Source organism: Drosophila biarmipes, chromosome X, assembly GCF_025231255.1.
Source record: "Drosophila biarmipes strain raj3 chromosome X, RU_DBia_V1.1, whole genome shotgun sequence".
NCBI classification, from domain to species: Eukaryota; Metazoa; Arthropoda; class Insecta; order Diptera; family Drosophilidae; genus Drosophila; species Drosophila biarmipes.
The window spans coordinates 4,184,305-4,198,007 of NC_066611.1; the positions used below are offsets into that span (position 1 = coordinate 4,184,305).

The 13,703-nt window shown below is 46.3% G+C and overlaps 5 protein-coding genes and 1 long non-coding RNA gene across 10 annotated transcripts in view; 2 read left to right on the plus strand and 4 right to left on the minus strand.

The window, feature by feature from the left end:
* Positions 1-271: 271 nt before the first annotated feature.
* On the plus strand, positions 272-1,428 carry LOC127012498 (uncharacterized). Its single transcript, XR_007765992.1, has 3 exons — positions 272-383; positions 437-1,109; positions 1,174-1,428. It is a non-coding gene; the product is annotated as an uncharacterized LOC127012498 (long non-coding RNA).
* A 502-nt stretch (positions 1,429-1,930) lies between these two features.
* On the minus strand, positions 1,931-2,398 carry LOC108033050 (uncharacterized). Its single transcript, XM_017107176.1, has 2 exons — positions 2,287-2,398; positions 1,931-2,226 (listed from the first exon to the last, which is right to left on the minus strand). The coding sequence occupies exons 1-2, from the start codon at positions 2,381-2,383 to the stop codon at positions 1,931-1,933; spliced, it is 393 nt and encodes a 130-aa protein (XP_016962665.1). The 5' UTR covers positions 2,384-2,398.
* An 878-nt stretch (positions 2,399-3,276) lies between these two features.
* On the minus strand, positions 3,277-4,710 carry LOC108033015 (skin secretory protein xP2). Its single transcript, XM_017107141.3, has one exon. The coding sequence runs from the start codon at positions 4,625-4,627 to the stop codon at positions 3,410-3,412; it is 1,218 nt and encodes a 405-aa protein (XP_016962630.1). The 5' UTR covers positions 4,628-4,710; the 3' UTR covers positions 3,277-3,409.
* Positions 4,711-7,568: 2,858 nt separating this feature from the next.
* On the minus strand, positions 7,569-8,407 carry LOC108033028 (keratin-associated protein 6-2). Its single transcript, XM_017107155.3, has one exon. It carries the CDS (start codon positions 8,333-8,335, stop codon positions 7,685-7,687), a length of 651 nt encoding a protein of 216 aa, XP_016962644.1. The 5' UTR covers positions 8,336-8,407; the 3' UTR covers positions 7,569-7,684.
* Positions 8,408-9,046: 639 nt separating this feature from the next.
* LOC108033067 (polyglutamylase complex subunit TTLL1) lies at positions 9,047-11,110 on the plus strand. Of its 2 annotated transcripts, none has more exons than XM_050890413.1 (4): positions 9,047-9,506; positions 9,562-10,141; positions 10,246-10,626; positions 10,725-10,867. In XM_050890413.1, the coding sequence occupies exons 1-3, from the start codon at positions 9,175-9,177 to the stop codon at positions 10,588-10,590; spliced, it is 1,257 nt and encodes a 418-aa protein (XP_050746370.1). In that variant the 5' UTR covers positions 9,047-9,174; the 3' UTR covers positions 10,591-10,626; positions 10,725-10,867. The 2 variants fall into 2 exon arrangements, with proteins under 2 accessions (XP_050746370.1, XP_016962720.1); XM_017107231.3 differs by having other exon boundaries at positions 9,048-9,506; positions 10,246-10,586; positions 10,725-11,110.
* The window catches only part of LOC108033066 (partitioning defective 3 homolog), a 37,518-nt gene continuing 34,826 nt past the window's right edge, over positions 11,012-13,703 (minus strand). For 2 of the 4 annotated variants that reach the window (XM_017107228.3, XM_017107227.3), the window contains 2 exons: positions 13,547-13,651; positions 11,012-12,801 (listed from right to left, as the gene is read on the minus strand). In XM_017107228.3, the coding sequence (XP_016962717.1) occupies positions 12,306-12,801; positions 13,547-13,651 (601 nt within the window). In that variant the 3' untranslated portion in view covers positions 11,012-12,305. The remainder of the gene's footprint in view (positions 12,802-13,546; positions 13,652-13,703) is intronic. The other 2 variants (XM_017107230.3, XM_017107229.3) reach the window with 1 other exon arrangement.

The window sequence follows — 13,703 nt, forward strand, 5'->3', positions numbered from 1 at the left end:
AGTCTAGGTTAAATTAAAAAATATAATTGTGCTTTCTTACACCACACTCTCAACAGTTGAATGCCTATGCGAATACTGATTCTGATTGAGAATCTGTTCCCCAGCTATCTAGGATTGTCCTACCTGTTCTTGGAAGGGTAAAAGGTATACTAGATTCGTCGGAAAATATGTAAAAGACGGAAGCAAGCTCCTCCGATTATAAAGTATATATATTCTGGATCAGAATCACTAGAGTCGCAATCCTTTAGATGGTCAATCAACCCTGGTGTAAGTTGTCAAAGAAAATTCAGTGTTCGCTTGAAAATTCTCAGTGGCTAGTAAGGCGGAACTAAATTTGTGCTAAAATGGAAGAAATATAATTGCATACTTACATTGAAGAAGTGGTGAGTTTTTTAGTTAAACTTGAAGACATTGAATATATATGTCTACTCCTTAGTGGAATTTCTACTACCTACTTGGTGTTACCTTTAAGAATATCTTGGGGAGGTACAGAGGATCTGTCTAGCATCCTACTGGCAGCCTATTTCACCAACAAGACCCTCAAGGAATTGGGCAAGCTGCGGGGGACCAAGCTAATAAGGGAGGGCATAACCCTGTGATCTTGAAAATCGCCATCCTCTGGAAACGATGAAGACAAAGTGGACTAGTTTAAATCCCCTTGGAAGGCGAACAATTGGATACACCCGAAATTTTCGTCCTAATCAAAAAGGTCAAGTGCAGTGCGGATTTGGCCACAGATCCGCAGGATAAACCATCTGGCCGACATGATTTTGACAGTTGGTTCACTCTGGTCTTCGCAAATTAGCAGAAAGGGATCTCGATGTCCACTACCAATGCCTACCACGAGACCAAAGGGATATACCTGCGTCAAGGAACTCCTATTCTAGTAGAGCGGCTTAATTACCTGGCAGCCACCCAGGTGTGGGCGAACAAACCGTAGGATGCACTCCGCACCTCAACCAGTCCCTTTTTCCAACTGGGAAACCATGTGGCTGGCGAAACAACCCGTTTAGGAGATAGATTGCATCGGCCAACATCTCGAAGGCTGCCGGTGATCGAGGGAACTATGACATAGGGAACTATGTCAGGATCTGAAGTCCCTGACCCAGGTAGATCTTTTAGAGCTTGTGGTAGGCATTGGTAGCGGTCATCCAGATCCTTTTCTGCTCATAGGCGACGACCTCGATGAGGGGATCGGGTGTATCCCGTGGATGCACTCGATGTGCTGATCGGGGACCAGTAAGCCAAAGGATCAAACGGCTGGCACGGCTTGGTGGTGTGTATACGTGTTTCTCTTAAAATTGCCTACTGAGCACAAAAGCATCAGCGGTCTCTGAAGGTGGAGGATTGAACTATATATGAAAATGCACTATCTCCAAATTGATGTGGTTATTAAAAAATGTGATGGTATTAAAATAAAAAGTCTACAAAAATACAACAATATTAAAATAAATGGTTAACTGATGGGTATCACACAAAAACTCAATCTAGGGACCAAAATCATAAGTTTTATTTTTGTATAGCGAAGTAGTTTTAAAATGGGTTCTCTTATGAAGAAAAAAAAAATAAAAATCAACAACCATTATTTTTGAGTTTTATTTAACTCCCATGTGAGCGATGTCAGCTTTAGGTTATACTTTTCTGGTCTGGACTTTTCTAAATTAATTGCCAACTGCAAAAGAAGGAAACATTTTTGACAAAAAAATAAACTTTTTACTTTCCCATATATGTGTGTTTATTGTTTTCGAATAAATATTGAACTGAAACCCAAAAACATTTTGCAAAACGATTTCTATATCTATTTAATAAAGTGTCTTTGCGAACAAAGCAGACAATAAACATGTAAAAAAAAAACGTAGGATCTTGAAAATTAGGCATTTGAAAAATAATAATTTATAGTGGATTGTAAATAGTTTCACGATGAACCCATTCAGCGTCCGTGGGATTGGACAACTTTATGCTGGGGCAATTTGAGCTGCGAAAAGTCCACATTATCATTGACCACGATGCGAGGCTCGTGGATAGAGGGGGTCAATGGGATCGCTGGAATGGATGGAACCGATGAATGCGGCAGGTGCGAAGCCGTCAAGGTGTCCACATAGAAATGCGGCCAGGGATTTCCCAGTGACGAGGAGTAGAGATTGGGCACCAGCAGCAGTTGGGGTTGCTCCGTATCGGGGGCCAGCTGGAGAACCCCCGAGCTAATGTGTATGGCTGGTCCATAGGCTGCAAGTAAGTACTATGATTAGTCAGTGACTAAGGCCAAACAACGTTACTCATACGCACCGTGGCTGGTGAGGTGCTCCTGCTCCACCGCGCGACCACGTACTAGGGCCACCACGACCACTGCCAAAATAAACAATTGGACACTGGGCACCTGCATTTTGTTTGGCCAACTCTTCGGGGGCTCCCGGCTTTTATATTCGCCGGCTAGCGGATGTTCTTGGTCTTGGCTGACCGCCCATTGGTGACACTCTTCGCATGATTCCTGGTGATAAAGATCGCGGAATGTATACCATAAATCAAAGCTTCAATAATGTCTTTTATACACACAACTAATTCATTTGAACACCTGTAATAATTGCTTACATATTAAAATTATTCTAGAACTTGATTTAATTGATCCATAATAAAGAAGTCAAAATCTATTGTAATTAATAAATACACATTTTCATTTTCTGTAAAAAATCCAGCTTATAGAAAGGGTGTAAAATTGTAATTCATTTATTATTATATTGAAGAAGCCAGAACTAGAGCTTCGGTTGTGTTGAAAATCTGTCTTCCAATTAAAGTTAAAGCCTAAAAGATTCTATAAAAATGATCAGAGATATTAGCACAAACTTGCTGCTTCAACAGTTATTTCTTTTTGACACAAAGACCCTTTAAATTTATTTAAATCTTTTTAACAATAGTCTAATTCTTTGATTTGATGTTGCTTATCTACCAGGAAAAGAACCTGAGCGGTTTTAGCATTTAAATGCAAATTAGGAGACCCTACAAGCCCGAATCTCTCGCCATCTCTCTGTCCCCGATCTCAACCTCGTTCTCAGGGCCCTCCGCGATCTCTTGAGATCCGGAATCGGAATATGAATATGAATCGCCGCCGATTCGTTGGGAGTTAGCAACTGGGTGCTAATTTCGCTTAGAATCAATAACACAATGAACCCTGGCGTTCGGGAGCCATGAAAAAACCCCAAAAATGTGTATATGTGTACCAGAACACAGACAACGTCGTCTGAAGTTCTGGCGATTACATAAGATTATAACGACATGATATATCGAGTATTGATTTATTTTATGTACACATCGATCGAACAAAAAATACAATTATTCGTTTTAGAACTAGAAAAAAAATAGTTGAGTACGGTTAGGTTAGGATTTGGATTTTAGGATCCTTAGGTGCCAAGGCCTAGCAGCCGACCAGCTTCTCGAAGATGCCGCCACGCTTCCAGCCGCCACCGAAGCCGCCGGAGAAGCCGGCATTGGAGCCGCCATTGTAGCCGCCGTTGTAGCCGCCGTTGTAGCCACCGTTGTAGCCACTGTTGTAGCCTCCGGCGGAGGCGGAAGCGGAGGAGGAGGCGCTGGAGTAGCTGGAGTCCACGGCCGGTGGGCCGTACACCTGGGCGGGAGCACGGTCCTCATCCACGATCAGCTTGATGGTCTTCACCACCTGTTGGCTCTGCGGCTGCGGGGCGTAGGCGACAGGAGCGGGAGCGGGTGCGGGTGCGTAGCTGATGGGCGCCGGGGCTGGGGCCGAGTAACGCACCACTGGGGCCGGAGCAGGAGCGGAGTAGGTCACAGCGGGAGCAGGGGCCGAGTAGGTCACAGCGGGAGCTGGGGCGGAGTAGGTCACTGGCGCCGGAGCTGGAGCGGCGTAGCGAACCACGGGTGCGGGAGCAGGAGCCGAGTAGGTCACAGCGGGGGCAGGGGCGGAAAAGGTCACGGGAGCGGGAGCTGGAGCAGGGGCGGAGTAGGTCACCGCAGGAGCAGCCTGAACACGCACCACGGGAGCGGGGGCAGGAGCGGAGTAGGTCACAGCGGGAGCTGGGGCAGAGTAAGTCACAGCTGGAGCTGGGGCGGAGTAGGTGACAGCTGGAGCAGGAGCGGAGTAGGTCACCGCGGGGGCAGGAGCGGAGTAAGTCACAGCGGGAGCTGGAGCGGAGTAGGAGCTGGAGCTGGCACTGGAAGAAGCACTGGCAGAGGCGCTCGACGAGTATCCTCCGTAGTTGCCACCATAGCCGGCCGAACGTCCGTAGTCGTAGGAGGGCTGCTCCACCACCTTGATGACCTTGATGACCTGCTCGCCGCCGCCGTAACCACCGCCATAGCCGCCGCCATAACCACCGCCGTAGCTGCTGGCGGAGGAGGACGACGAGGAGCTGCCGTATCCGGAGCTGTAGACCGGGCGGCTGGGCTGGCTGTAGTATCCCTGATTGTAGCCGCCGGAGTATCCGCCGCTGCCGTAGCCGCTGCCTCCGTAGCCACCGCCGCTGCCCGTGGAGCTGCCGCCGCCCAGACCACCGCCGATGGCCTTCAGCAGGGCCAACTTGGCGCCCAGCAGGGCGTCCGAGGGAACAGGGGCCGCGATGGCCAAAAGGGCCAGCGAAACGCAGACGTACAGCTTCATGGTGATTCTGGGTGTGCTGGTGGTGCTAGTGGTGCTAGTGGTCCTAGTGCTGGTGGTGCTGGTGATGCTGCCCGCAACCTGAACGAAACTCAACTGATGTCCCAAATCGAGACGGCGCACTAATTTATAGCCAGCCAACGGCGCACCGCAGCTCGTACCTGTGCTCCGTGTTTGTGTAGTTCTAATCTATGCTACGCTCCGGCCACCGAGATGAGATTCCCCATAAGCTGTTTGCTTAATTCATAAATGGTTACTTATGGGCCACGGAGACGCGACAGGTCGAAGACGATATGTTCCAAATCTGGGCGGGGCCGGGAGCCACCGGCTGTATGGATGGATGTCTGTCTGTCTGTCACCTCAACTACTTAACCATCAAGTGAGATATTTTCTCGCATCTCCCGGCACAGCAAAAATAGTTAAATAAAACCACGGCCCAAAAGCGTTACGGATTCGCAAGAAGCTCAGGTAATTCCCCAACACACAAATTAGCACTGAGGGAAATGCTGTGTTATGTTATGTCCAAGGGGGAAGTAGTTGAGAGCCATTAAAAATATGATGTCAAGCTTAAGTGCGGCAATAAAATGTTAACCCTTTGATATTTATATTTAAGCATGGGGATCTTGTTAAAATAACATTATAATAATAATGTAATATTTGCCTTATAAACTTGCAGTTCTAAATTATGTGATTCATCTGGGACAAGCCTTTTTAAGAATGTCAACAAACGATGGGGAAATTCAGCCAGACAATTCAGTGTGCCTTGCATACTTATGGTCTCATTCCTTTATTGTTCCAATTTGATTGGGGCACTTTTTAGGTATTTAAAAAAGATATAAACTTTTTTATGATATAGCAGTAGTTTCTTAGATGTATTTACATTCATTGAAGAATAAATGATTAAGTAAAATAAATGTAATGCAATAAGATACTGCTGAACATATATATATGTTAAATTTTTTAAAAAATATATTTTTTTAAATATTCCAAGTCTAAAACAAGTAGAAAATAAAGTAGATATCATTTTTGGGAAGCTAAAAACCCCAACTATTTCCAGCAATTTCTCGCAGTGCACGCAGGCACATGTGCGTGGCCAGTGTATTGGCATTGTCACTCACTCAGCCCCCGAAATCCTATGCATGACTACACGTAGTCAAGGGGCTCAGCGGGTTAAAGCCTCGCCAATATCCAAATATCCAAATGGCCAAAAATCCGAAAACCCAGATACTCGTACCCCGAGCACGCCCAGAAATCTTCGCCCATCTCGATTTCGAGCCCAAAACCTGTCGGCCACGTCCACGTTTTCTGACGTACTGTGTTTCCTAGCATCTCAGATCAAATATTACATATATGTAAATGTCGCTTTTGGGCTCTTTGTTTTTTTCTATTGATCTAGACTGTTATGCAAATTGGGTCAGCGAAAAAGCAAAGACCAAGAAGGCGTTCCATCTGGCGAAATTTTATGTCCCCATAACTTTACAACTGGTTTCTGGGTGAGCACGAGAGTATCGTTAAATTCTGTTTAAGGAAAGATGCGTGGAGTATTAGGCATTCAAATTCGCAGCATAAATAATTCCTCTGCGAATTCTTTTTATGTTTTCGGACCACAAAAATCTGCCAAGGGGCGGTTCAATACTATAGGTTCTTCTTAAAAACTTAAAAATTATTTAATAAAATATAAATTGTTGAAAATGCCAAATTTGTGTTAATTAGAATGGTTTCGAGCTGAGAAATAAGAAAAAATATTAACGAATCAGTTATTAAAACTACATATAAAAAATAATAAATAAAATCATTTAAGCTTATTAAACTTAACCCTTTAAATAACCTTAACTCCTGCGGCGTATTTTAAAAATGTTATAGCAAAAAAAACGGCTGTATTTTCTACATTTGTATTTTTATCATATTTATTTTTTCTTTTTTGCCTGAGCATGGCAAATATTAAATCATAGCCAATTTACACATTTCCATTTACAGATTGTGTAGTTTTTTTCTGCCGGCATTTGTCGAGTGGTGTGTTTCGTTGGTCTTTTGTGGTCTCAGTGGCTCGAGTGGCTCAAGTGGCTGCGACATGTGTGCCTGGAGATGGACGTGGAGATGGACGTGGAGATGGAGCTGGTCCAGCTCAACCAATTTGCACCCACGGGGCGTACAGCATTCTCTGGCGAACAGTGCTTTTTGGGCTTGGCTCTTGTGACTTTGACTTTGGCTTTGCTTTTGGTTTTTGGCACTTGATTATCATTAGCAGTTTTGTTGGGCTCACGATCTGGCGCTTGGGGGCCAGGGGCCTAAGCGGGCGTGGAAAGGGTTAAAGCCGGCTAACTGAGTGCGTAAACAGTGCCCAACTCTCGATTTCATTCAGAGGCCCAAGCGAAGGTCACTGGTGGGCCAGGCTTTTCTCGGGGAGCTGACTTCTTCAATTAGGTGCGAAATTTCAGTTCGTAATTGTCAAGCTTTCAATGGCAAAAAGATTAAGGTACACAGGGGATTTTAATGAATAGACATGAAAGAATATTGGAATGAGGAGGTGGAACTAAAAGACTTAAATTTCTGCTGGGTGCATTTTTCTTTAGCACACTTTTGGGCATATCAAGTCGTTCTTTCTATTCTGGCAATACTATTCTTTCCTATATACCTTTTCAAGAAGGTATTGTCGGAATGATATTTTAACCATTTAAAATTGTGTTTCATATATAAGTGTTTAAATAAACATAAGACGTAACATTGGAATTACAAACATTTTTTAAAAACATTTAGTTTTTAAGAGTCTTAGAGGGTACTAAAAAAAGAACCCAATGATCCATTAATCTGTAATATTTTCAAAAGAAATTACTCATACTAAATATTATTAATTTGAAGTAAATAAGTCCTCGTTTTCGAAATCGTCATACCCATTAAATATTAGTAAACGTTTAGAATAAATCTAAAAGTACGCACACTTGAATCGTTTTTTATACATTTTATTTCAAATCGTTAGTTTTAAATTACAAATCGTTGTTTAAAATTATCAAAAAAAAACACTCCACTGTTGTTCCCATTGTGGTTTCGTCTCTTCATCTTCTAGCAGAGTCCTCCGGCCAGTCCCAGAGGTGGTGGTGGGGCTGGGAATCCCAGTCCAAAGCCACCGCCAGCTCCATAGCCGGCGCCAAAGCCGTAGGAGGCAGGAAGGGCGGCACCCCCTCCGATGGAGCCTCCATAGCCACCCAAGCCGCCCAAGCCCCCGTAGCTGCCCAAGCCTCCGGCCAGGCCACCACCGAAACCACTCACATAGCCGGCACCTCCGGCCAGAACAGGAGCAGCCACCGGCGTGGAGACCGAAGTGACAACCGGAGTAACGACGGCGGAGGTGGATATGGCCGGAGCAGCACCCACAAAGCCGCTGGAATAGCCGCCTCCATAGCCTCCAGTGTAGCCAGCGCCATAGCCTCCAGCATAGCCGCCGCCGACTCCTCCTCCTGGCACCACCGAGACCTTAATCACCTTCACCACGTTCTCGGGAGCGTATCCATAGCCGGCACCGTACCCCGATCCATAGCCCGATCCATATCCGTAGCCAGAGCCATAACCAGAGCCATAACCATATCCAGATCCATAGCCAGCGGTGGATGCGCCGCCCAGGAGGAGATTGAGCTTGCCAAAGGTGGCCTCACCTGGCTGAGCCAGGGAAGCCATCACGACCACTGTCGCCGCCAGTCCCAGGTAGAATTTCATGATGATGTAATGTGCGTTCGGCTCGGTGTTCCAGCTAATCCAAAATCCACTCTTGACTCTGCCGTCTCGTCGACTGATGAACTCTGCTGACCATGCCATCGACTTTATACCCGGCCAAGTCGAATTACCCGACAATAGTCGGCGATTGTTCTGTACCAAAACCCGCAATGTGTGAAATTACTCAATGGGCTTCGAGGGCTCCGGGACAGGTGAACTAGTGTCACAAATATTTGTGTCAAAGTCAGTATTTCAATCTGTGCGGTTTTGGGTTCCGCAGAAGGTTTGCGTTTACCTAGAACCCGAGAAAATATCGTAATTCTCGGGCAAACATTGCACTTTCAAGGGAATTAGCACTTTCGTTTTCTTCGCGGGATTATGCAAGCGGATGTGCCTTGGGAAACAGTGAGATTCGGTCATTAGTCGTGGGAACAAGGCAATTACCACAAGAAAGCGGAAGGAAAATGATATACTCGTAAATCCTGCAAAGTAAAGGTAGAAAATGTGCTTTGTAAGTAAGAATCTGAAGAATTCGCGTTTATTTTAGCTTCAGTTCTAAGTTAAATTAATAAAATTAACCAAAATCTAACAAAATCTCAATTTATCTCTGTAGATTTCATTAGAAGTAAGCAAGAAAGGGCCTACAAATATGAGTATAACTTGCTTATATTGTAAAATGTTCTATACTAACCCCAGATCTACATGCGATTATCAGCCAGGCCAAAACTAGATTGTCAGCCTCTAACTAAGATCGCCTTAAAATTAGGGTAAAGTTCCAAGTGAGTATTATAGAGCGTTGGAGTCCAGCAGAGGGAGCACCCGAACGCAACCGCCCAACGAGCATGAAGAGGCCGGAGACCAGTGCTCTGCGGAATCTTCGCCAGAAATGCGGTGGCAGTTGCACCAGTGACGATGACCTGGCCGAGGTCAAGGTAATCGCCCCGCCGCTCATCGGAGTGCAGTTCATCCGAAGTCGCCCGAAGCCGCCGAAGTGCCAGAAGAGCATCTACTACAGCACGGACTGGGAGAAGTCGGCGCTGGTCAGCAACTTCCAGAAGAGGGGCTGGGTGCAGGTGCCATCCTTCAACGGCGAGTGGAACTTCTACTGGGCCTGCACCCAGAACTGTCGCTACATCTTCGGCATCGACCATCCGTATCGCATGCGCTCCGACCAGTGAGTAAAAGTACGGAGCCCCTCAGTCTTGTAACCAACAGGCAACTCCCCGCAGAGTCATCAACCACTTCCCCAACTCCGTGGAGCTGTCGCGCAAGGATCTGCTGATCAAGAACATCAAGCGGTACCGCAAGGACCTGGAGCGACGCGGTGATCCCCTGGCCCAGAGCCATCCGCCGGACACGAAGCTGGGCATAGGGGGCACGCGCTACAAGCACCTGGACATCATACCCATGACCTTTGTCCTGCCCTCCGACTACCAGATGTTTGTCGAGGTCTTCCATCGCAATCCGGCCAGCACATGGATCGTCAAGCCGTGCAGCAAGTCGCAGGGCGTGGGCATCTACCTGGTGAACAAGCTGTCCAAGCTGAAGAAGTACGCCTACGATGCCCGCACCTTCTACCCGCAGATCAACAGGGACACCTGCGTCATCTCCAAGTACATCGACAACCCCCTCCTCATCGGCGGCAAGAAGTTCGATCTGCGCCTCTTCGTCCTGGTGACCACGTTCAACCCGCTGAAGGCGTACCTCTACAAGGAGGGCTTCTGCCGCTTCTGCACCGAGAAGTATGACCAGGCCGAGATCGACAATGTCTTTATGCACCTGACCAACGTGAGCATCCAGAAAACGAACGTAAGTCACCAGAAAAGTCTGCGGGGCTTTACATATTTTATAAATATCACTCATACGCCATGTGTTGTTCAGAATTTTATTTTTTGGCCTTTATCCACCCACAGCAAGAGTACAACTCGATCCATGGTGGCAAGTGGCCACTGCAGAACCTGTGGCTCTATTTGGACAGCCTGCGGGGAGAGGGCGTCTCGCAGATGCTCTGGAGCCGCATCACCGACACCATCAGGCACTCCCTGGACGCAGTGGCTCCGGTGATGGCCAACGACCGGCACTGCTTCGAGGTCTACGGCTATGACATCATCATCGACAACAACCTGAAGCCCTGGCTAATCGAGATCAACACGTCGCCATCGATGCACTCCACCACCACGAACGACCGCATGCTCAAGTCGCGGCTGATAGACAACGTCCTGGACGTGGTGGTTCCCCCAAACAGTTTGCCAGAGTAAATACTATTGATAGTAATAAGGGTTTAACATTAACAAGTTTCGTATCGTAATATCGTAATAGTAATGATTTTTAAATAGTAGTAGTAGTAGGGTCTAGACAGGATTCTTATTCGAGCATTTCTGTCCCACCTTAGTGAGCACTGGAACAAGACGCCCAGCCCTGAGCTTCTGAAGAACTTCACTGTACTGAAGCCCATTCCGGCGTCGCAGCCGCCAGAGGAAGCTGCCCTTAGGCGCAAGGCCAGAGCGTCCAAGAAGAGGAAGTCCAAGTCCACCGCAACAGCTTCGGACATCGGCTGCTCCACTCCACCGCCCGCCGAAGGCGAGTCCAAGATGAAGAGGAGCAAGGCGGAGAAGCGGGGATGAAACCAGATCCCTAGTCGTTGGGTGGTTGTCAAGTGAAAATCGTACTGGGCGCGTGTTTATGAAAATTTGTAACTTTTAATTCGCAACTCGGTATTCGGTATCGCACAAATTACTTAGAAAGTACACAAAATTAAAGTGTCGCATATTCGCTATACATGTAGGCTTACCCACTAGTTCGGCTTAATCGTATGGTTCGTATAACTAAGTTAAGCTGCTTGTCTTCTTTAGAGACCTGGGCCGCGGTCGGCTGCACAAAACCTCCTTTCTAAGCTCGATAATCGTTAGAACAAAAAAATTGCTTCACTTACTCATACAGCTATGTGTATATGGGTGGCTTTAAGTTTTACTTTTCGCTTCTTGCAAATCCACACGTTTGCACACACAAAATGGCGTCCGCTTTAAAGCTTAACAAAACAAACAAGTCTATGTACAACTCAAAAAAATATATAAGTAAATGGTACAAAAAAAAATGGTATAAATGACAATGGAAATTCTTAAGACCTTTCGTAGTTTTGGAATTTGATGTTGTTCTCTCTTCTTGTTGGCTTTTGCGTAAACTAATTATGTACAAAGGCGTTTGACTTGGACTTAGGCTAGAGCTTGATACAATCGGAAATCGATTTTGCTTACTTTAAACTACATCTAAGCACTCGAAAATGGTTAGCGCTTTACAGGGATTACTTCCTTACTCGTTACTCTCTTGGTTTCTGGTTCGCAAACTATGATATCTCGATAATGTTTACATATGTAAATATATATATTATATATTGTGAATTGTGAACTTAACGTAGATGTGTGTCAGGGTGGGTCAATTGGTTGGAAATCTGAATCGAAATAATATGCCTTGGAATTTACAAATATAAAATCAAGTTTATCCTCTCCTAGCGGACCGTTGAAAGTGTTATCCTGGTTCTTTCCGTTTAGCAAGAAAACGTCTAGGCTTCGTTTGCTTAACCAAATATCACGGATAGGTATGTGCACATTACCTAATCAGGACGTTAAATAAATAATATAGCAACCGTTCCTCTATGTGAAATTACAAATTCTTTTCAGACCTCAAAAAATAAAACGTATTTTTCCTGCCGCCCAGTGAATAGTCCACTTCCTGGGCTCACAATTGATGTGGAATACAAAGTTTCACCTTAAAGATACACTAATCAACCCACCCCCAGCGCGTGTGTGTGGAAACACCATTTTATCCGAACTAAACAAAGTCCCTCGAATTTGCGATGTGTTCAGCACTCGGTGGCAAAGTAAAACACCTCCACCTCCTCGTTCACCTCGCTGATAATGGCCCGGTTGTCGGCCAGCACATCGCGGGTGGCGCGCGCCTGCGCCAACACCTATAGTCACACCTTGGAGGCGTGCGGCTGGGAGCCGGCGGCAGTGCCGTACTGCGATGGCCCGGACATCTTCTGGACGGTCTGGTAGGTGGGCTGCTGTTGCTGCTGCTGCTGCTGGTGCTGCTGCAGCAAATGGGCGGGTATGCCGCCCACGCTCTGCTCCCGAATGGTCACCTGGGTGACGAAGGGACCCCGACTGCGGGCACTGCTGTTGAGGCTGGCCGGCGAGTAGCCGTTCATGGCCGCCGCCTTCCAGTGCGGCACGTTGATGGGCGACGAGGAGGACGAGGTGGCGCTGCTGCTGTGGCTGTGCTTGATGCTGCCCACCCGCTGCTGCTGCACCGTCTCGTACTCGTAGTAGCTGCTCATGGGCCGCACTCCCCCGTTGGCCTGCGCCTGCGGCTGCGCCAGGGATCCCGGCTGGGAGCCGGAGCTCGTCGAGTGCATGCTCACGTCCTGCGAGCGGGCACTGCGCTGCGAATGGTAATGCTGATGGCGGCGACTGCGAAAGCAAGCGGGGAATGTTCATGAGTAATTTACAAAATGTCGAGGTCATGGTTGTTAGGTGTTCGTAGGCAAAATACAATTTCAAAAAGCATTACGAGAAAGCAGCCAAAACTCTTTTGATTTAGCGATGAGGTGCAGTGCAATTGGCCGGTTCCCTAATACTTATATTTAATGTTTTAACTAATAATAATGTTTTAGCCAGGGGTGTCACAGAAATCTCTTCCAAGCAAATTCCCTCGAAAAGCAAATCTCACAGTCACAGAAAAAGGCTTAAAAAATAATTAAATAAAAACCAACCAAATAGTATGCTTTAAAAAAATATAGATTTTGTGGTTGATTTCCAAACCAAAATTCCCAAAACCGACGACGGTTTCTGTAACACCCCTGAATAATAATAAATTAACGAAAAAAATAATAAAGGGCTGGGCAAATATATTGGCAAAGTAATTTTCTACACCTTCTACATCTTTATTCTACAACTTGGGGGATGGAAACAACACTTTAACTTCAACTAAGAAGACTTTTGGTAATAGTTACTGGGATCTTGGCAGTTTACCTTCTAAGTATCATAATCAAATTATTAAGTGCATTATTGTTAAAAATTTTGAATATTTGTTAGTTTAGAATCCTTCATATACTCATGCTCCTAACCCATTACCAAAAGGCGGCCTGCACAGGGGTATCTGTATGAGTGGTGTGGTTGTGGGTGGGGGTTCGGTGTGAGTGGGTGGGTGGGTTACCTTTCCGCCTCGACCTTGATGCGCTGCCGGATGACCTGCTGTCGCATGCACTCGAGCGTTGACTCCGAGAGCGTTTCCGAAATGGATGTGGCGGACTCGTCTCCACTGCTTCGTTAATTATTTTTACCAGTGTAATTGTTATGGTGTGTGTGTGTGG